General features: G+C 44.0%; 1 protein-coding gene across 1 annotated transcript; it reads right to left on the bottom strand.

The window, feature by feature from the left end:
* Positions 1 to 463: 463 nt before the first annotated feature.
* Positions 464 to 23,364, bottom strand: LOC143288757 (uncharacterized). Its single transcript, XM_076597384.1, has 14 exons — positions 23,220 to 23,364; positions 20,664 to 20,743; positions 19,698 to 19,746; positions 19,160 to 19,218; positions 17,704 to 17,767; positions 15,653 to 15,733; positions 14,140 to 14,249; positions 12,585 to 12,622; positions 11,923 to 12,005; positions 11,044 to 11,083; positions 9,339 to 9,491; positions 8,238 to 8,500; positions 594 to 4,265; positions 464 to 472 (listed from the first exon to the last, which is right to left on the bottom strand). The coding sequence occupies exons 1-14, from the start codon at positions 23,310 to 23,312 to the stop codon at positions 464 to 466; spliced, it is 4,794 nt and encodes a 1,597-aa protein (XP_076453499.1). The 5' UTR covers positions 23,313 to 23,364.
* Positions 23,365 to 23,587: the final 223 nt, after the last annotated feature.

The following is a 23,587-nucleotide window of genomic DNA, read 5'->3' as shown; positions in this document are numbered from 1 at the left end:
CATGACAAGTGCAGAAAAACTGGTGGACACGGGAGGAGAACTTGAGGACTGTGCAACCGACACAGAGAACACCGGTGACGTGTTTGTCAACGTCAGAACTGACTCTGCCAAAGAGTTTGTCGCCTCTGAAAAGGACACAGAAGTCACAGGAGTGGAGGTGGACGACACTTTCAGCGATGCACGGCATCGTGGCGGGGAGCTGCCAGGCACCACTGCACACACGCCTGATGACAGAGGGGCTGGGGCTGAAGACGTCAGCCATGGCACAGCGGACACACTGGACACACCCGTGTCGGGGTCCCCCTGCTCGCTGCCTGTGCCGGACAGCGTCCTCCTCCGCTCATTGCTGACCACCTTGAAAGGGGACGAGCCGCTGTGGTTGGAATCACCGATGGACAAAGTGGGGGTCTGCGATGGATGTGGGGAGATAACATCTGTGTCAATGGTGCAGGATGACTGACAGTTATGGCCCCTGTCTGTGACATTTGCTGGATCTCACAAGTCCTGCTGGTCACCAAGCCATGTGAGTTATCCCCCCCGAGGACAGGCAAGGCATGATCAACACCACTGCTGTTGCATCTTCTAGCTCTGACCAGCTCCGACACAGGGGATTTCAGCGCGATGGCTTCGGGTCGGATCACACCTGGGTGAACTGAGGCCTGCTTCCGGTCGCAGTCGGCTTCAATGTCACTGAGACTGAGAGCCGCACATGGCCTGAGACAGCTTCCGTCTGGCTGGGGGTGACCTTGATCTTGAAGAATGTCTGAGTAACGTGTTCCCGCCAAGTCTCCATCCTGACTGTGAGCATCGCAGTGCGGTGTGTGGCTGGGTGCTGAGGACGGCTGCTCTGTCCCGTCCCAGTTCTGAGCTGACCGATCAGTGTTGACAGCAGCACCTGAACCCTCTGCATCCCCCAAAACATCAGGAACAACACCGCTCTGTTTGATCACAGTCTCTGAGTTACCACAGCTATCTTGTCCCAGGAAACTCACCGAAGACTCGGGCTGACTTTGAGTGTCAGGCACACGCTCATTCCCACTGTTGGGACACTGCTGCACAATGCCTTCCGATGCCACCAGCTGACCAGCATAAACAAACCGAGTCGCATAGAATTCCCTACTGTGGTCCACTGTGGTGTGTGCAGTACGATGTGCAGCATGACAATTTTCCACAGCAGGGCTGCTTGGTTTAGCGGCATACTTGTGATCATGACTGAGGTAAGTATGACACATTCCCACAGGAATAAAATCCGCATCCCAAGAACAGCCATCGCTCCCAGAAGGCAGCCTGCAGCCTGGAGCCGACACACCAGGAGGCTGGGTTGTGCTTGAACATTTCTCCTCCAACGCCTGTTTGCTGCTGACCTCCGTATGCGTAGCTTGTACTGTGGGGCTGGCAGCAACATTGTAACCTGACTGCAGCTGACTAGCTTGACCAGGAGAACATTTCACAAGCGCAGCATCTACGTGTGATGATGGGGGAGTGTGGGTGTCAATGGAGACCATGGTTTTTGATGCACTCGTAATGGTTTCACATGTACTGTTCTCTTTACGAACACCTAACACAGTCACAGTGGCTGGGTTTCCATGCACTGACGAACGCTCAGGACAATCACCACCACCAGCCTTAGGGGGCATAACTGTTGTGGAACCGGAGCCATCTGAGTCACTGGAGTCTGACTCTATAACTGCTGCAGTCTTCACCCTTCGTCGACGAGTGTGCACCTTCTTGGCCTGTTGACCTTTTGATGACATTTGTGAAGTGTTTTCCAGTCCTTGGCCCCCTCCCTGACTGGGGTCTGAGTCCTCTTTGGCAGGGATGGTTTTCTTGTTCACAGGTGGATTGCCAGGTAAACTTTGTGTGGAGGAATCAACGTCCACACTGTGTGGATGAGGAGGACCAGAGGAGAGGAGTGGAGAAGGAACTACCTGACGTGCTGACCTGACAGTCTGCCTATCTTTACCTTCTGCCACCTGGTACTCACCTGCAGATGACACAGACTCCTTTGTCTTCCATTGGAGCACATCAAGCTGCTCTCGCCTTTTTATGGAAGCTTTCCTTCTCTCTGACCTCTGACCGCGATTCTGTATCTGACCTTGACGACGTCTGCCTTGACCTGAGGATGAGGTGTGGGGAGGGAGAGAGGAGTCAGAGAAGGAGAGGTCACTGGTATCAGACCCAGACTCTGAGGAAGGGGACGACAACCTTTCAGAAACGTCTGCAAAAGCTATGGTCCTCTCAGGAGGCCTGGATCCTTGAGGGTCTGAAGGGAGGCAGTGTGGAGGTGCGGGGGCATCACTGGGGGGTTTGGACAGGGTGCCGTGATCATGGATGACCCTGAGGGGGTCAGGTTGGGAGGTGGTGATCACTTTGCTCACAGAACTGGCACAACTCTCTGCCTGGTGACGCTTCCCTTGCAGGCCCTCACTGTCCTGTGACGTGCCGGTCTGACGGTGAAGCTTCTCACCTGGTGCCTCCACAACCTCTCTTTCTGTGGTTTCTTTTTCATCATCATCATCATCATCACTCTCACTTTCGTCAGAACTCATGTCCAAATCTTCTCTTAGCTTGCCCCAACCCATGCTGTAACTGTTGTGCTGACCAAAAGCCAGCGATGAAGGGGATGGCGCAGTGGTGGCTGGCGACATGGCATGGAGTTTGACAGGTGACCTGGTCCTCCAGCCCTCACCTGCCTGCTGTGCCGAGCTCTGCTCGATCGGTGTCAGCGGCGAGTTCAGTCTGTTCGCTGACGCTGCCACCATGCTTCTGGCTGGCGGGCTCTTTTTCATGGAAGGCTCGTTCTCTTTCTGGCTGGAAGTTCTCACAGAAGGTTTGTTTTCTTTCTCGCTGGAAGTGCTGCACCGTTTCCCTCCAGGTGGTGGCTCGGGTGATTTCAGGTCGCTGGAGGAATAGAGAAAGTCGTCAAGCATTCGATCAATGGCGCTAGCTGCCTGGTCCACAGCCCACTCCTCCCCGAACCCCACCACGTCCTCCTCCCCCTTCTTCCACACGCTGCTGCCTGGCAGAGCCGTTGCCGAGTGCAACGGGGTGCTGAGTCTTTTCTTGGGACTTTGGCTGAGGTCCTGTTCACTGTCCGTGCTCTCCAGTCGGGACATCCGGCGGGTCACCATGCGGCGGGGACCTGGCTGGGGCGGCGTCTCTCTCCGTCCCCCGTCCTTGTGTTTGAGTCCTCTGTCCTGGACTGTGTCAGCAGAGCGCTCACCTTCGGCAGGTTTGAGGTTCGATCCTCTCTGGCATCTGCCCATTTGGGCGACCCCCAGGATTTGATCAGCACTGGGTGTTGTGGGGATGTGGTCTGAGCTGCCTGATGCCAGAATCTGCTGCTCGGGTGCCTTTCCAACAGAACCTGCTCCGCTCTCATGCCTGTCTGGTCTTCCAGGTGTGACTGTCCTGGGATGACCACCTGCTGACACTGCTTCTGTCCTGAAAAATTCACTTGTCCCAGGTTCACTCTTTGATTCACCATGTGTGCTAGAGGTGGACTTTAGTTGAAAAGCTATCCCAGAATCAATGTTAGAAGCATCACCCATTCCAGATTCAGTTCTGTGGTTACTGACGTCGCCTGACTTTGAGAATCCTGACTTTACAGAATGATCACCAGTCTCGTCACATGGAGACACCCCTTCATTCGCTGACTGAAGCCTCATCACAGCAGGTAACTTTGGCGCGGGCAAGACAAACGCATCACCAGCTGCAGACACGATACTGCGATGCTTGTTTGGGGAAGATACTTCACATGGAAGAGAAACAGATCGATGGGGAGATGACGGTGCTGACTTTTCTAAGCTATGCGAAGGCTGTACAACAGTGTCTGAACTTTTCGCTCTGTCGTTCTTGTGGAGGAGACTGTTACTGGGAGAAGACAGGCCCGCCTCTCCTCCCGCCCCTCCCTCGCCCACCGACTGTTGCCGGGCATTCACAGACAGAGATACAACCCGAGACTGCGGCTTTCCAGAGGTGTCGGTGCTGTGAAAGACACTGTCAGTTCTTCCTGCGTGACTCCCTTGCTTGTCAGTGCTTACAGACCGCACAACAGGTGAAGGAACTTCATCAGATTTCTCCCTCCTTGACACAGGGAGACCACTCCGTTCATGTTCAGGGGTTGGTCCAGAGTTGTCCATCATCGGCCTGGTGCCTCCTTCGTCAGCCACATCGATGAAGTCGTCGTCACTGTCCTCCATTGGGGACGCGGGACACTCAGCAGCCCGGGGCTCTGGGGGAGGTGTCCTGCTGTCTCTCTCTGCCTGTGGAATCACACACACAAACAGCAGTAGTAGTAGTTGCAGTAGTAGTAGCAGTATTAGCAATAGTAGTAGTAGTTGCAGCTGCAGCAGTAGTAGTAGTAGTAGAAGCAGCAGCAGCAGTAGTAGTAGTAGCAGTAGTAGTGGTAGTAGTAGTAGCAGCAGCAGCAGTAGCAGTAGTAGTAGAAGCAGCAGCAACAGCAGTAGCAGTAGTAATAGCAGCAGCAGTAACAACTGTAGCAGCAGCAGAGTAGTAGTAGTAGTAGTAGTAGTAGTAGTAGCAGCAGCAGCAGCAGCAGCAACAGTAATAGCAGCAGTAGTAGTAGTAGTAGTGGTAGTAATAGTGACAGCAGTAATGGTGGTGGTGGTGGTGGTGGTAGTAGTCATTGTTGGCAGTAATAGTAGTGGTGGTGATGGTGGTGGTAGTAGTAGTAGTTCTAGTAGCAGTATCCAGTTTCAGTAGCTCAAGGAGGCGTCACTGCGTTCGGACAAAACCATATACGCTACACCACATCTGCCAAGCAGATGCCTGACCAGCAGCGTAACCCAACGCGCTTAGTCAGGCCTTGGAGAGTAGCAGTAGCAGTAGTAATAGTTCAACGTTAGAAGGTTAGTTAAAGATCCCATAGTCTTTTTTCAACTATCAGGGGGGAAACGAATTCATATCCACTGTGTCCAGGGCTCAGCATAGGAAGGCGGGGCCCAGTCCTCTCCTTCCGCCCTCTGCACCTTCCCAGACCGAAGTCAGGTATCCACTAACACCAGGGTGGAGCGAGGAAGATCAGAGTAAAGTGCCTTAGTTCCTTTCCTAAGGACACAACACCATGCCGAAATCAGGCCTCGAACCTCGACAGCAGGTGAACACTGAACCAGAGGCCTGACTAAGCGCGTTGGGTTACGCTGCTGGTCAGGCATCTGCTTGGCAGACCTGGTGTAGCGTATATGGATTTGTCCGAACGCAGTGACGCCTCCTTGAGCTACTGAAACTGAACCAGAAGTTACAATGCCTTTCTGATTTTGTCACAAAACCTTCTGCAATAGTAGTATTTAGACATACAAAGCACATATCCTCTGAGACAAAACACTAAGTGCTTTATAAACCTGAAGTCATTTGCACAACAGGCTGCCTACCTGAATGAGAACTGCTTTCAGGAACTCATCATTCGTTTCCTGTGTCATTCAGTCACGTTTCAGTCACGTACACATGTATATCAGAGGCGGATTTTTCTTCAATGCGTTCAGTAACCAGTCCTCATATGGTTAACCCTATGACTGCTACTGATGGGTATACCTGTCAGTGAAGGGCTGTCACCTCAATGAGATAAGACAGCTGCTGATGAGTATAGCTGTCAGTGACGGGCTGTCAACTAACTGAGATAAGACAGAGCTGTTGATGAGTATACCTGTCAGTGAAGGGCTGTCACCTCACTGAGGTAAGACAGAGCTGTTGATGAGTATACCTGTCAGTGAAGGGCTGTCACCTCACTGAGATAAGACAGCTGTTGATGAGTATACCTGTCAGTGAAGGGCTGTCACCTCACTGAGATAAGACAGCTGTTGATGAGTATACCTGTCAGTGAAGGGCTGTCACCTCACTGAGATAAGACAGCTGTTGATGAGTATACCTGTCAGTGAAGGGCTGTCACCTCACTGAGATAAGACAGCTGTTGATGAGTATACCTGTCAGTGACGGGCTGTCACCTCACTGAGATAAGACAGCTGTTGATGAGTATACCTGTCAGTGAAGGGCTGTCACCTCAATGAGATAAGACAGCTGTTGATGAGTATACCTGTCAGTGAAGGGCTGTCACCTCACTGAGATAAGACAGCTGCTGATGAGTATACCTGTCAGTGAAGGGCTGTCACCTCACTGAGATAAGACAGCTGTTGATGAGTATACCTGTCAGTGAAGGGCTGTCACCTCACTGAGATAAGACACAGCTGCTGATGAGTATACCTGTCAGTGAAGGGCTGTCACCTCACTGAGATAAGACACAGCTGCTGATGAGTATACCTGTCAGTGAAGGGCTGTCACCTCACTGAGATAAGACAGAGCTGTTGATGAGTATACCTGTCAGTGAAGGGCTGTCACCTCACTGAGATAAGACAGCTGTTGATGAGTATACCTGTCAGTGAAGGGCTGTCACCTCACTGAGATAAGACAGCTGTTGATGAGTATACCTGTCAGTGAAGGGCTGTCACCTCACTGAGATAAGACAGCTGTTGATGAGTATACCTGTCAGTGAAGGGCTGTCACCTCACTGAGATAAGACAGCTGCTGATGAGTATAGCTGTCAGTGACGGGCTGTCAACTAACTGAGATAAGACAGAGCTGTTGATGAGTATAGCTGTCAGTGACGGGCTGTCACCTCACTGAGATAAGACAGAGCTGTTGATCATTATACCTGTCAGTGAAGGGCTGTCACCTCACTGAGATAAGACAGCTGCTGATGAGTATGCCTGTCAGTGAAGGGCTGTCACCTCACTGAGATAAGACAGCTGTTGATGAGTATACCTGTCAGTGAAGGGCTGTCACCTCACTGAGATAAGACAGCTGCTGATGAGTATACCTGTCAGTGAAGGGCTGTCACCTCACTGAGATAAGACAGAGCTGTTGATGAGTATACCTCTCAGTGACGGCCTGTCACCTAACTGAGATAAGACAGAGATTACAGGTCATGATGTCAGTCATCACTCTGTATCTGGACTTTTTGCTCTTGAGATTGCATTACATTTTATTTTTAAAAAAATCAAGCACACCACTGAAAAGTGATAAAAAAAAGAAAAAGAAAACAAAAGTAGCATACGCACTTCAAACCAGGGCATGGCTGTGTATGGGGGTGTGGGGGGGGGGGGCACTGGAGATGAGCAGCATGAGAACAATGAGCAGCATGAGAACAATGCCACAGAGACAGTACAAAAGATGGGACAGTGGAAAACAACAACGACGACGAAACCAGCAAGGAATATGCTGTTTTTCTACACCTACCCTTTGCATCAAAGAGGGGACTTACAAGATAAGACAAGACAAAGACAAGACAAAATCTTTATTATCGAGGGTAATAGATAAGCAAGTAACATGCTTTTTTTTACATCCAGCCCTTGCCCTAAAGAGGGAATAAAGCTAAAAAAAGCGAAAATGAGCACAAAATCAAAACACAATCAAAATACACCATTATTTCACCACTCAAAGCCATTCCACAAAAGGAAGAAGAAGAGAACACACACACACACACACACACAGAGAAAAAAAATCATGAAACACACACACACACACACACACACACAGAGAAAAAAAAATCATGAAACACACACACACACACACACACTGAAAAAAAAAATCATGAAACACACACACACACACACACACACAGAACAAAAAGTCATGAAACACACACACACACACAGAAAAAAAAGTCATGAAACACACACACACACACACACACAGAGAAAAAAAAATCATGAAACACACACACACACACAGAGAAAAAAAAATCATGAAACACACACATACACACAGAAAAAAAAGTCATGAAACACACACACACACACACACACACACACACACACAAACAGAGAAAAAAAATCATGAAACACACACACACACACACACAGAGAAAAAAGTCATGAAACACACACACACACACACACACACACACACACACACACACACACACACACAGAAAAAAAAAAAATCATGAAACACACACACACACGCACACACACACACACACACACAGAGAAAAAAAAATCATGAAACACACACACACAGAGAAAAAAAATTCATGAAACACACACACACACACACACACACAGAGAAAAAAATCATGAAACACACACACACACACACACACACACAGAAAAAAAATCATGAAACACACACACACACACACACACAGAGAAAAAAAAATCATGAAACACACACACACACACACATAAACGTACTTAAAGACAAGAAGCAACACTGACACTCACAGAGAGCGGTGAGGGCGGCAGAGGAGACAGCACCGGATGTGTCCAATCCATCAGTTCATCCAACAATTCTGACGCATGCTGCGAGTTCTTCCGCCCTCCTTCCTGTCTTCCGTCGTGCGCTGCCTTCTTCAGTCTGGAACTGGGTGATTTGACCAACGACGGTGTCTGGGCAGTGTGAGTTTTCAGCAGCCTTGTGGAAGATGTTGCACTGTGAGTGGCATGGTCTGCGACGCTTTTGCACGTTTCGGTTTGGTCGCTGACTTCTGAAACAGGGCATGGTGTGGGGAAAAATTAAACACGAAAATACGACAGAACATGCATACAGAAACAAGCACACACACACACACACACACACACACACACATTTTCAGGGATTACACACACACACAAACATACACACACACACATTTTCAGGGACTTACACCATGATGCGCACAAACAAGTACATATTAATACACTGCACGCACAGATGTATGTATGTATGTATGTGTGGATACACACACACACACACACACACACGCACACCAGCACAGACGCACCCATTCACAAACACACACACACATATACATACACAGTCTCTCTCATTCACTCACACACATATACCATCACACACACAAACATTTGCATTCAAGAACGGCACCAGAACAGGTTTCCTGTCCATCACAACAAATCAACAGTCATCATCATCACCGATAACCTGACAAAACTGGAAAACCGCTTCATACCATTCTTCTTCCTCTTCTGCGTTCACTCATATGCACACGAGTGGGCTTTTACGTGTATGACCGTTTTTACCCCGCCATGTAGGCAGCCATACTCCGTTTTCGGGGGTGTGCATGCTGGGTATATTCTTGTTTCCATAACCCACCGAACGCTGACATGGATTACAGGATCTTTAACGTGCGTATTTGATCTTCTGCTTGCATATACACACGAAGGGGGTTCAGGCACTAGCATGTCTGCACATATGTTGACCTGGGAGATCGTAAAAATCTCCACCCTTTACCCACCAGGCGCTGTCACCTGTGATTCGAACCCGGGACCCTGAGATTGACAGTCCAACGATTTAACCACTCGGCTATTCCGCCCTTCGCTTCATACCATTCAAATCCTTCTCTTCATCGTCCTCCTCCGTTTCAAACCCAGACAGAGACTGCTCATCATCGGAGGCAGAGCCCAAGTCAGAGTCTTCGTTCCTGTCCAATCGGCTGGCAGTGGCCATGACCTTGGCCTTGGCTTTCTTTGTCATCAGACCTGTAACAGGGAACAACGCGTCAGACTGAAAGTGGCGCACACCACTGGATGCCAAACATGTTAAAGACCCCAGACAAAGTGTAAGCACTCATCAAACATTAAAGAATGTCCATGATCACATGAACACACAGACAAAGCATTTGGAGTGAACGGTCTTTGTTTGTCTTTGTTGTTGTTGTTGTTTTCAGCCAGTGAAGAAAGTAATATGCAGAACACTCTCAAAAAAGGGAAAAAAGATAATAAGAAAAGAAAAAAAAGAATAAAGATTTTTCAAAGTATGTGCTCCATGAACATGCAACTGAGGACATGCACACACACACACACACACACACACACACACACACACACACACCACACACGTCAGACTGTTCAAGCCAGGTAACATTTTCCCCCACCCTTGCAAAGAAAGGTTGTTTTCTTTCCACAAGAAACACGTCACGATCAATTAAGCACAATTTGGATATGATTATCAGAATACATCATTATAGCACAGTGATTTTATGAAGCATGGGGAAAAAAGCAGAAAAAACAACTACAACAAAAAGCCAAGCGAACAGTAATTTTAACCACAAAAATGCAAACACTAACACAAACTTCACCTGTTTATTCAGCCTTACCTGTTCTGTTCATTTTTTCAACATCACCATTTTTGTTTGTTTGTGTCTCATATTAATTTTTATTCATTTTATAGTGTGTACTGTCACATTGTAGTCTATCTGAACTCACACATTCCCATGACTAGGACTGTACTGTATTGTACTGTATTGTATAACTCTTTTGTCACAACATATTTCTCTGTGTCAAATTCAGGCTGCTACGCCTCTACACTAAGAGTGCCACCCTTTTTTTCAGGTATTTTTTGTGCCTGCAATTTTGCTTGTTTTCCTGCCAATCCTTTTGTTGCTGTGGGTCCTTTTACACGCACTAAGTGTATGCTGCACATGGGACCTCAGTTTATCGTCTCATCTGAATAACTAGCATCCAGACCGCTATTTAAGGTCTAGTGGAGGGGGAGAAAATACTGGCGACTGTGGGATTCGAACCAGAGCGCTCAGATTCTCTCGTTTGTTGGGCGGACGCATTATCACCAGGCCAACACTCTGCTAGTCCGCTATTTATTTATTTTTTTTATTTTTATTATTATCATTTTATTAGTATTATTATTATTATTACTACTACCTTTTTCTATATTACAATTATTATATATTTATTTATTTATGTCAGCTTATCTATTATTTATTCCCCCGTTTTTTTTGTTTTGTTTTGTTTTTTCTCAAGGCCTGACTAAGCGCGTTGGGTTACGCTGCTGGTCAGGCATCTGCTTGGCAGATGTGGTGTAGCGTATATGGTTTTGTCCGAACGCAGTGACGCCTCCTTGAGCTACTGAAACTGAAACTGAAACTGAATCTGCTAGTCTTCTTCTGTGCTTCAGTCCCATCCCAGGTCCCTGTGGTGTGAGCCCACACCCCCTCGCTTCTCTCTTCCTGCAAGCTGCCTCTTTACTTGAGTGCATTCACAAACAAACACAGACTGATCTGGAAACAAAACTTACCATTTTGTACCAGGATCTCCAGATGTTTCAACAGCTTGTTCTGAAACAAACAAAACAGTAAAAGCATAAACAATCAAAGCACCATGAATATCATTATTCTCATTGATGGATCTGTGTTTGAACGTTAAAATTTATATAAAACCTTTGACTGACCAAATCTTCAGAGTATTTAGTCTGTTCGATGTAGGCAGGTAGCTAGGTAGGTAGGTAGGTATGTGTGTGTGTGTGTGTGTGTGTGTGTGTGTGTGTGTGTGTGTGTGTGTGCATTCACACACCTGCATTCATATTCTTCCCTTTCTTCTTCTTTTGTGTTTTTCTTTCATCAGGCAATGCCAGTGGTGACAGTACATTTATTTCGTTCTGATACTGATAGTAGCATTATCTAATTCAATTGTTTATTCCTCTGCTTTATTTCTTCATTTGCTGATTAGGAATAAGTTATTTAATATTTATGATAATATCGCTAAATTTGAAAGTGCATCAACATGATTACATTATACATCTTAAATTTGTTGCTACTCTTTCTGTCTTTGCTTGTATTAGTAACGTCTGTTTTCTGTCAAATAATTATGCTCTTTTTGTCTTACCTTGTATTTTGTAATGGATGTATACTATTGACCAATCACAGATTATTTGTCTTACCTTGTGTTTTGTAATGGATGTATACTATTGACCAATCACAGATTATTTGTCTTACCTTGTGTTTTGTAATGGATGTATACTATTGACCAATCACAGATTATTTGTCTTACCTTGTATTTTGTAATGGATGTATACTATTGACCAATCACAGATTATTCAAACCAAAGTACTGCAAAATTTACTCACAAAAAAATCATAACTCCAGTTTAGGAAACGGTACAAGAGAACCGAGCTCACCTCTGTACGTTTAAGGCGTGTCTGCAAGCGTTTCTCCTTGCGGCTGTGCTTGGTGGCATCAATCTTCAGCGCCTTGTTCTCCGCTGTTGACGCAAAAAAAAGCCTTTATGAATGAGCCATCAACAGTGTTCACACACACACACACACACACACAGAGTAACATATACACACACTTGTTCGCTCTTTCTGTCTCTCTCTCGTGTGTGCATAATTTGTATTTGTATTTCTTTTTATCACAACAGATTTCTCTATGTGAAATTCGGGCTGCTCTCCCCAGGGAGAGCGCGTCGCTACACTACAGCGCCACCCATTTTTTTTGTATTTTTTCCTGCATGCAGTTTTATTTGTTTTTCCTATCGAAGTGGATTTTTCTACAGAATTTTGCCAGGAACAACCCTTTTGTTGCCGTGGGTTCTTTTACGTGCGCTAAGTGCATGCTGCACACGGGACCTCGTTTATCGTCTCATCCGAATTACTAGCGTCCAGACCACCACTCAAGGTCCAGTGGAGGGGGAGAAAATATCGGCGGCTGAACCGTGATTCGAACCAGTGCGCTCAGATTCTCTCGCTTCCTAGGCGGACGCGTTACCTCTAGGCCATCACTCCAATGCCATACATACACAAATACACATGCATACTCCATAGAGGACAGAGGGACTCACTCTGCAGCTTGTTGATCTTCTTGGTTTGTTGTTTCACCCTGAAACACACACACACACACACACACACACACAAACACACAACACACATACACACACACACACACATCATAGTGTCAGCTTTCGTTGAGATGGGAGTTGACAAATGTTGGATAAGATAAGTGTGTGCAATGATACATTCCTGTGTGCACGCGTTTTTATTCATTCTCTATTTTAACATCTACCCACTTGTGTGCCATAACAAACAGAATGCATGCATGTGTGTGAGTGAACGTATGTGTGTTAACTTAATGTGTGTGTTCTTTCTTTCTTTCTTTGGGTGTTCTTCAACTTGCAGGATATTAGACAGAATGTGTGTGTATGAATGAGAGTAACTCTGTGTGTGTGTGTGTGTGTGTTTGGAACAAAGTACATGCAAGTTAGTAAATATACACTCAAGCATACAATTATGCATATATGACTGAAGTAACACACATGCATACCTGATTACATACAAGTCGTTCATGTACATACAAATGCACATACATATGAACACTTACACACATAGATTTCTCTCTCTTTCTCACACACACACACACAAACACACAATGAAACATACATACACACAATCACACAAAACACACACATATCCATACAAAGGCACACAACACCCATGAATTATATATATATATATATACATGCCCATGCAAATACATGCACACACACACACACACATACACGCACATATACTCACCTGATGACCCATCCACGCACACACATACACACTCACACATAAACATATACCCACCCACATCCACACCCACAGACAAACACAACAGAAACACACACATTTACACATACACACAATTACATACACACACATTAACATACACCCACCAACACCCACACCTAAAAACAAACACAACAGAATCACACACACACACACACACACAATTACATACACACACATAAACAAACACCCACCAACACACACACACACACCCACAAACACACACAATTACATACACACACATAAACATACACCCCCCAACACACACACCCACACCCACAAACACGACAGAATCACACACACACACACACGCACACACACACACAAACACACACACACACAATTACATACACACACATAAACATACACCCATCAACTCACACACACCCACAGACAAACACGACAGAATCACACACACACACACACATTCACACACACACACACAGAGACAAACATGACAGAATCACACAAACACACACACACACAATTACATACACACACACAAACATAAACCCACCAACACACACACCCACACCCACAGACAAACACAACAGAATCACACACACACACACACACACACACACCAACACATTTACAGCCGTACCTACTTTCGTTTTCTACACATAGGCAGATAGTAGTTTGCACAGGACAGGAATCGGACTCCCTGCTTGAGTCTGCACTAGTGGGTCACGGTAAAGTATGTGTAGTGAAACACATTTACACACACACAACACACACACACACACACACACACACACACACACACACACACACACACAGAGTACTCACTTGCTCTCCATGGCAGAGTGTTTTTTCTTGCTCTCGGTGCTGGCCTCATCCTTCACATTCTTGGCTGACTCCAGGCTAGCGACACGCATCTCGTACTGGTTGTTCAGGAACTGCAACCCACAAAATGTGCAGTGTTGGCCGAGTGGTGACACATCTGCCTTGGAGGTGAGAGAACATGAGTGCACTCGTTCGATCCCCACACTCACTAGTATTTTCTTCCCCCTTCCACTAGACATTGAGGTGGTTGTCTGACGGACGCAATGGCTGAGTGATTAAAGCGTTGGGCTTTCAATCTGAGGGCCCCAGGTTTGAATCTCAGCAACAGTGCCTGGTGGGTAAAGGGTGGAGATTTTTCCAATCTCCAAGGTCAACGTATGTGCAGACCTGCTTGTGCCTGAACCCCCTTCGTGTGTATATGCAAGCACAAAATCAAATAAGCAGGTTCAAGATCCTGTAATCCATATCAGCGTTTGGCGGGTTATGGAAATAAGAACAAATCCAGCATGCACACCCCTGAAAACAGAGTATGGCTGCCTACATGGCGGGGTAAAAATGTTCATACATGAAAAAGCCCTCTCGTGTACATACAAGTGAACATGGGAGTTGCAACCCATGAACGAAGAAGAAGAAGAGTGGTTGTCTGGATGCTGGTCATTTGGATGACATGATAAGCCGAGGTCCCGTGTGCAGCATGCACTTAGCACACGTTAAAGAACCCATGGCAATAAAAAGGTTCTGTAGAAAAATCCACTTTAATAGGAAAACAAGTACACCTGCAGGCAGCAAAAAAAAAAAAAAAAGAAAAAAAGAAAAGAAAAAAGAGTGGCGCCCTCATTGCAGCAACGTGCTCTCCTTGGGGAGAGCAGCCCATATTTTACACAAAGAAATCTATTGTGACAAAAGAGTAATACAATACAATACAATACAGTACAAAGCAAAAATTAAATGAATAAATAAAAAGAGTAGCGCCCTCATTTTTGTCAGCGTGTGTGTGAGACAGGCCACACATCCCAGGCTGACCAATCATACTGTTCGATTGTGGAGTGACCCAGAATAGCACACTCTGCTTGGCTAATCACAAAATCACGTGTACAGCGCATGATGGAATTTTACTTTTGGAGAATGCTTTTCCATTCCTTCGTCCGAATCCGAATATGTTTTGTGTAGGAATGTGTGAGCATTCCTTAGTCCAGAGAGAGTTAACTCTCAGTTATAAGGCTGCCATGATGCCACTTTGATTTAGAAGACCCTGCACTGCTTCTGAAGCAGCTTGGTAGTGTTCTGGCATGCCTACTATAGTGAAAGAAAATGTCTAAACTATGACGATCCCCCCCAATTTTTTTTCAGTGCATGTGTGTGTGTGAGTGCGTGCATGTGTGTGTGTGTGTGTGTGTGTGTGTGTGTGTGTGTGTGTGTGTGTGTGTGTGTGTGTGTGTGCATGCATGCACATCTATATGAATACACAGACACACACACAAAAAAATGACACATACACAATCTCTACCAAACTGACCTCTGCTTGATTCAGCTGGCCGTGTAACTTCTCCTTGTCTTTCTCCAGTTCTTCCAGACGTTTCTCCAGACCCCCCTTGGCCTGCAACACACACCTCTCAGAGCTGAACACACCACACAATTAACACACACCTCACACTGTTGAACACACCACACCATCAACACACACCTCTCAGAGCTGAACACACCACACCATCAACACACACCTCTCAGAGCTGAACACACCACACAATTAACACACACCTCACACTGTTGAACACACCACACCATCAACACACACCTCACACTGTTGAACACACCACACCATCAACACACACCTCACACTGTTGAACACACCACACCATCAACACACACCTCTCAGAGCTGAACACACCACACCATCAATACACACCTCATACTGTTGAACACACCACACCATCAACACACACCTCTCAGAGCTGAACACACACACCATCAACACACACCTCATACTGTTGAACACACCACACCATCAACACACACCTCTCAGAGCTGAACACACCACACAATTAACACACACCTCACACTGTTGAACACACCACACCATCAACACACACCTCTCAGAGCTGAACACACCACACAATTAACACACACCTCACACTGTTGAACACACCACACCATCAACACACACCTCTCAGAGCTGAACACACCACACCATCAACACACACCTCACACTGTTGAACACACCACACCATCAACACACACCTCACACTGTTGAACACACCACACCATCAACACACACCTCACACTGTTGAACACACCACACCATCAACACACACCTCACACTGTTGAACACACCACACCATCAACACACACCTAACACAGCTGAACACACCACACCATCAACACACACCTCACACTGTTGAACACACCACACCATCAACACACACCTCACACAGCTGAACACACCACACCATTAACACACACCTCACACTGTTGAACACACCACACCATCAACACACACCTCACACAGCTGAACTGAACACACACCTCACATAGCTGAACACATCACACCATCAACACACACCTCACACAGCTGAACAAACCACACCATCAACACACACCTCACACAGCTGAACACACCACACCATCAACACACACCTCTCAGAGCTGAACACATCACATTGTCAACACACACCTCACACTGTTGAACACACCACACCATCAACACACACCTCACACAGCTGAACACACCACACCATTAACACACACCTCACACTGTTGAACACACCACACCATTAACACACACCTCACACTGTTGAACACACCACACCATCAACACACACCTCACACAGCTGAACTGAACACACACCTCACATAGCTGAACACATCACACCATCAACACACACCTCACACAGCTGAACAAACCACACCATCAACACACACCTCACACAGCTGAACACACCACACCATCAACACACACCTCTCAGAGCTGAACACATCACATCGTCAACACACACCTCACACTGTTGAACACACCACACCATCATCACACACCTCACACCATCAAATCAACACACACCTCACAGAGTTGAACATATTACACCATTATGCATATATTACATTAAGACCCATAATATTTCAATGACAATGTGCACAGGCATGTAAGATTTTTGTTTGCTTGTATGCTTTTTTTAATTGGGATTTTTTTTTTTTTTTTTGGGGGGGGGTGTGCAGGGGGAGAGGGGGAGGGCAGGGTAGGGGAGGTGGGGGGGGATAGTTTTTTTAATGTGTAGTGCATGGGTGCCAGTCACTGATTTTTTTTTTTTTTTTAAATACTGCGGCTGGGGCTCAGACGGCCTAGGAGCCACCTACAGCCCCTGGTGGGGTGCAGGGGCAATAACTATTCAGTTTTGTTGTTGTTTTTTTAAATCGCCAATATACCAACAAGGAAGTATTCCCACCCACGGTGGTGCAGTAAACTACCGGAGCCCACCACAGCATGATTTTTTTTCTCTTTCTTTTTTTTTTTTTGTTTCTTTGAAAGTAAATAAGAAAGACTTGAACTGAACAGAAGAGAATTGTAATGCTGACCCTCTTCACTGGTTCCATGTCTTCCAAGGTCTTTCTCAGCTGGTTCTCCAGTACTGTCACCTCCCTGCCAACAACAACACAACACTGAATGGCAATATGATACAATGCGAAAAATGATGAAAGGCAAACATCCTCACTACCCCTGTCTGAGCTGTTCACAGCTAACAATACAACATACATGCTGTGTTTGACATCATGAAAGGTCTCTATGTGTGAGGGGCACCAAAAACTGTGCATGTTTCTCAGCGGTAAACAGAACAGGACCTAGTTGAATTTTCAAAACCTGTCACTCGTCTGATAACATCCTTGCCATTTCAAAGCTTTGTATTACAATTCATTTTTCATTTTGTAGACATTACAAATCAGCAGCATCATAACAAATGCTCTAAATGTTTGATACAATTGCCATTTTCTTTTTTCTTCTGTTTTTGTTCTTGGGAGTGTCATCTTCACTGCTATTTGAGTGGCATATCCCAGATAATGATTCTCCTCCAGCTGCTCCACCCAGATCCCACACACACCATCACACCAGGGCTGGGCTGCTTGGGCAATCTTCGCAACACTATCTTTGCTTTGCATTAAGAAATTTGCAGACTTGGGACAATTCTTAATGCTAAACAGCCCAACCCAGTCAGCGTCCTGGGCTCGGCATTGGAAGGTGGGGCCCAGTCCTCTCCTTCCAGGTAAATCCACTGTTTTATCCTTCAGCAACCAAAGTCTGGCACCCATTCACACCTGGGCGGAGTGAGGAACACTGGAGTAACTTGCTTTTACAACAGAAAAGAATCATGACGGGGAGATGACTTCTTTAAAAACCTGTGCATCTTTCATACCTACCTGTAAAGCCCTACAGACGTGCCATTTACCTAGTAGTTCCCTGTGGAATGCTGGCACTGAGGCTGCAGGAGATGGACCAAGGTGTGGGTGTATATGTGGGACTACAGATGAGCAGCATGGGAGCAATGTCAATAAAATGGTGCTGATGATAGGGCACAAACAAACAAAAGACGCAGTTTGCCATTACCAATGGCTCCAACACCCATAAACCTCTTTGTCAAACGTGTGTGCAAGACGCACTGTTTGCCATTACCAATGGCTCCAACACCCATAAACCTCTTTGTCAAACATGTGTGTGCAAGATGCTGGACTTCAATAAGATAATATACAAGACAGTTGCCTGCTACTTATGCTTGTGTCAGTCTTGCAATGCCAATAAATCTATATCAAAACTTTGATTCAAATACAACAAAACAATGCGGTTGTTTCCCTTTTCTTTTTCTTTTTTTTTCTTTTTTTACTGTGGTTTTGTTTGGCATTTTTTTTCTTCTGTTTTCTGTTGTTTTTGTTTTCTTTAATAATTATTCTCAAACCAATAAAAAATAATCAACAATCCAACCACAAACAAATCAACATATTGATCACCAAACCAAATCAGTCACTTTCATCCAGTACTTACCTTTGACTCTTCTCGTATTTTCGGACCCATTCTTCAATCTCCTTTTCCTGTTTAGCGCACTGTATGCTTGTTAAGGATTTTATTACAGCAAGATAAATCAAGCAATGTAAAGAACACTTCTATGTCCATTGTAACTTTGAATTTATAAACACTCACACACATGTGCATGCACACACATCAGCTAACAAACACAGACGCACACTGACATGCGCTGTAATTCACACAGACTATTACACATACTATCAGTATCACACATAAACTGACACATACAAATGACAGACACACAGACATATGTATACCCACATACACGTATGCTTGAACAAACACAAACACACATACACACACACACACACACAAACACACACAAGGTCCAGTTTGCACACATACATATGTCAACACTATAACAACAGTTAATCTGTTCCTCATTCCTGGATATTCCTCCCACAGATTCAATTCTCCACAAGGCACCAAAGAATTAAGTATCAAATACATAGTATGAAACATCACTGAAGTCTCCAATCCAATCTCAGATCAGCACACAAAAAAGGATATCAACTGTCTTTGCCCTGAACTGTCTCAGCAGCTGACTGAAAAACAAAACAAAAACCCCATCAAAATCAAAATAACAGACACAATGAGGTCAAATGTAAAGTTCTAGTGAACTACACATGATTCTACTACTCACTTTTATCTGCCCATTTTATTTTATTTTATTCTATTTTACTCATTTTATCTGCCCATAGGCAAAAAGGCAAGTTTTGTACGGACATAATACTAATGCTTTCAGTAAAAATCCAAATATTTGGGACAGCCTTCTTAACAGAAGTCAACAGTTTCAACTCAAGTGACCATTGGCAGCTGAAGACAACTCCGCAATCTGAATCTCATTTCTCACAAGTTTGTAAGTGTTTCTCTTGTGAACTGTTGCATGTGTCTTGTAGTTCTAGTTCTGATTTGTGTTTAATACAGTATACTGTATAGTTTTACTCTCTTAGCGTCAGTCTCAAAATTATATACTCTGAACACAGTTAGGAAAGCTTTTTTAATGTATTTAAAAAAAATGAAATGCAGATAATTCAGTTTCTTAAAAAGTCATATACACCAGGTAAGAAAAAGTAACATAATCCTTCCAGGTTTACAATCTTGCTGATCTGCAGACTACACTGCAGCATTATCAGTATCTATCCACCACTGTTTTCTTTGAACACATTATTTTGAATAATAATCTTGCTGCCTGTCTGCATCTTTTCTACAGCAGCAAGCATCATTTAACATAAGCAATATTTAACAAGCATACCAAATGTAGATTCACCAATACTGCAGCCAAAATATAAACAGAATCACTATAAACTTGCCAGATGTGCTGTGAGTACCATGCGAGCAAAAATATCACCTAAGAATGATTTGTTTCCCAAACTATACAATGTATGATTGTGATGGGAAAAAGAAGAAGAAGAAGACTAAGAAGAAGAAGAAGAAGAAAAGTAAACAAAGGCTAACATACTCGGTGGCGATAATTTTCTGCTTGAGAGTTTTGAAGTTGGCTTCCTTAATAGCCTGGTCCCTTCGCAAACACTCAATCTCCTGGAACAGAAACAACTACATACATCAGATTGATCACTACTAAAAATGTATTATCGTAACACATTTCATTTTGAAACTACAATGAAAGTTAATCAGAAAACCACTTTCCCATGGAGCAAGCATTTGATTTGTACAGCTAAGCTAACAGAGCTACTTCAACATCTGAACTAGTGAGAGAATTGAATTCTCATTATGATTCACATCTTACAAACACACACAGTGATACACACACACACAAGTTCAAGTTTTAATTATCCTTTCACTTCTATTGGAGTATGGAGGATTACTGCAAAATAGTGTTTTCATGCCCAGAACAAACATTTCCAAATACACAACAATGTGACATAAAAGTTGAGAAAGCATGAATGTCTTTTAACTCCAAAAGTGTAGTTAAGCAACATTTGCAAATCTAATCATCTTATTTACAGCGAAAATGACTTTTTTTTGCCTCCTTTGAGCATATTACAAAAATTAAAAACTGATTTTGGAGACAAATAATTTTTAAGAACATATCTGTTTTGTAACTGATCATGATTGGGACATTCCATTATAAAATGAAACTCATCCCCAATCACAGACATGTTATAAACCTTACAAAGCCGTAACTCTCATGGTATACCTTTGTGTCTCCCTGTTTCTATCTCCAGCTTTGAAATGTGAAGAAGCTGATAACGTAATTATCAGGCATTTGACTTATATATTTTTCTATACCAAATCCACTTCTGAAATTTCGATAAAACAAACATTTACTACTTGCCTCTAGAGCATGTCTCCATAGATTTTGAAAACTATCTCTCAAAGCAATGTTGACATTCTTGCAGAAAGATTCTCTCTCTAAGAAGAATTGAGCATCCCAAACAGTCATACCCTGTCTCTATTAAAACTTGTCTGATATAACTCATCCATTTTGAAGAATACATATCATTTTGATATAAATCAAGTAATATTAAATATATTTCCCCAGAATATTTTTTGTGTGTTTGATATCACAAAGCTGGTCCAAAATTGAACTAATCTCATTTTCACTAACACACTAATTGGATAAATACCAGTTTCTCCACAAAACAATTTGGGTCATAGTATTCTTGTTCAGTTCGAACAAGTGTTTCAAAAATTTCAATTCTAATTTTTCAAGTATATCTACATTTTCATAACCCCATATTTTTGCACCATACAACAAAACAGGTACAATCATGGACTGGTACATGTCCAGAAAGATATGTAAAGGTAAATCTTGATTTCTGGCTGACAACGAAAACATAGCTTTTTGAGCCTGTTCATAAATCATTTTTTTAGCTTTGTAAAAAGTTCTCTCTCTCTCTCTCTCTCTCTCTCTCTCACACACACACACACACACACACACACACACACACACACACACACATGCATATGCACACACACATGCACACACATACACATGTATACATACACAATATACAAACAATAATGCAAAGACAGAGAAACACACAGACATATTTTCATGACATGTTTATAAGCATGACACACAAAAATAGGCATGCAATGATGCATGCATGAGCAGATTAACTCATGCATGAGCATATATTCATGCGTACTGTATGCATGCACACATCCATACATATGCAAACATGTATGGTATAAAAATATATCAAATAACCAAAAATATCAGTTTACACAAACAGTTGCAGGAAGATTCACTGATGGTAAACAGCAGAAGAAACACAAAATAGTGATTATATGTTACAAAGGGAAAGCAAGGAAGGCAAAAGGATGAGATTACTTAAATAATCTAGATGAAAGAATGAGAGAGAAAGAGAGAGAGAGAGGGGGGGGACAGACAGACTGAGAGATAGAGTCAGACAGACAGACAGGCAGACACGGAGTGAGAAAGATGAAGAGATGAAGACAGGGTCAGAGAGGCAGACAGACGAGTCTGAGACAGACTGGCTGACAGATGGGCAGAAACAAAGAGTGAAAAAGGGGGTGGGGGTGGGAGTGGGGGTGGGGGATGGTCTAAAGAAACTTAAAAATCAAAACTTACTGTAAAATAAATATGTATATATGTAAAAATAACACACATCTTACTCTCGATTCTTTCAAAAACGTAGGTCTAAGGGAAGTAATTCACGAATGCACAGACATTTAACAACATGTGAATGGGGAAAAAAGTCAAATTTGAACAAATGATTATCAAAAAAACCTATTCAACAATCGTAAATATATACGTTTATTCCCACATTAAATGTCTATTTCAACCGGTATCATAAATTACTAACAATAATACCTATCTTATTAACATGATTCCCTCACACCTTGTATTTATTCAATCATGTAAAATAACAATAAACGGTTGAAAAGAACTGTTCTTCTTCGACCATTAGAAAAAGAAAATCTTCACTGATGGCTGTCACGACACCACAAGAATATGATTGTCAATAGATCAAGAAAACACAGACACGTTTTGATCAAGGGTTTTACGATGTAAACCGAAAATTACCTTATCTTTGCCCGTGCAGTTCGAACATGTTCCACCAAAAGAAAAAGAATGGGTTGAAAGATCAAACTGAAACGAGTTGTCGTCTGCCATCATGGTTTAAACTGAATCGTTGCTGCCGTGATATATTCTAAGCAAAAAAAATCAAAAAGAAATTTCCTCCTTTCTTTCTTGTTCATCACCATCACCCAGATCTTCTACCGTAAGAACAACGTGCGCGAAAGGAAGTAATGGTTTCATTCTACTTCCAGGTCACGCTCCAATTCAAGCGGGATAACTCTTAGTGTTTTGTGGCGCAAGTGTGTGAATGTGTGTGAGCACAAACTTTTTACATTTGACACAAGTGTTGTGTGAGGGAACGCGCGAGGCTG

Source organism: Babylonia areolata, chromosome 13 (assembly GCF_041734735.1).
Source record: "Babylonia areolata isolate BAREFJ2019XMU chromosome 13, ASM4173473v1, whole genome shotgun sequence".
Taxonomy (NCBI): Eukaryota; Metazoa; Mollusca; class Gastropoda; order Neogastropoda; family Buccinidae; genus Babylonia; species Babylonia areolata.
The sequence above is the reverse complement of the archived record's forward strand: the minus strand, read 5'-3'. Positions and strand labels throughout refer to the sequence as shown.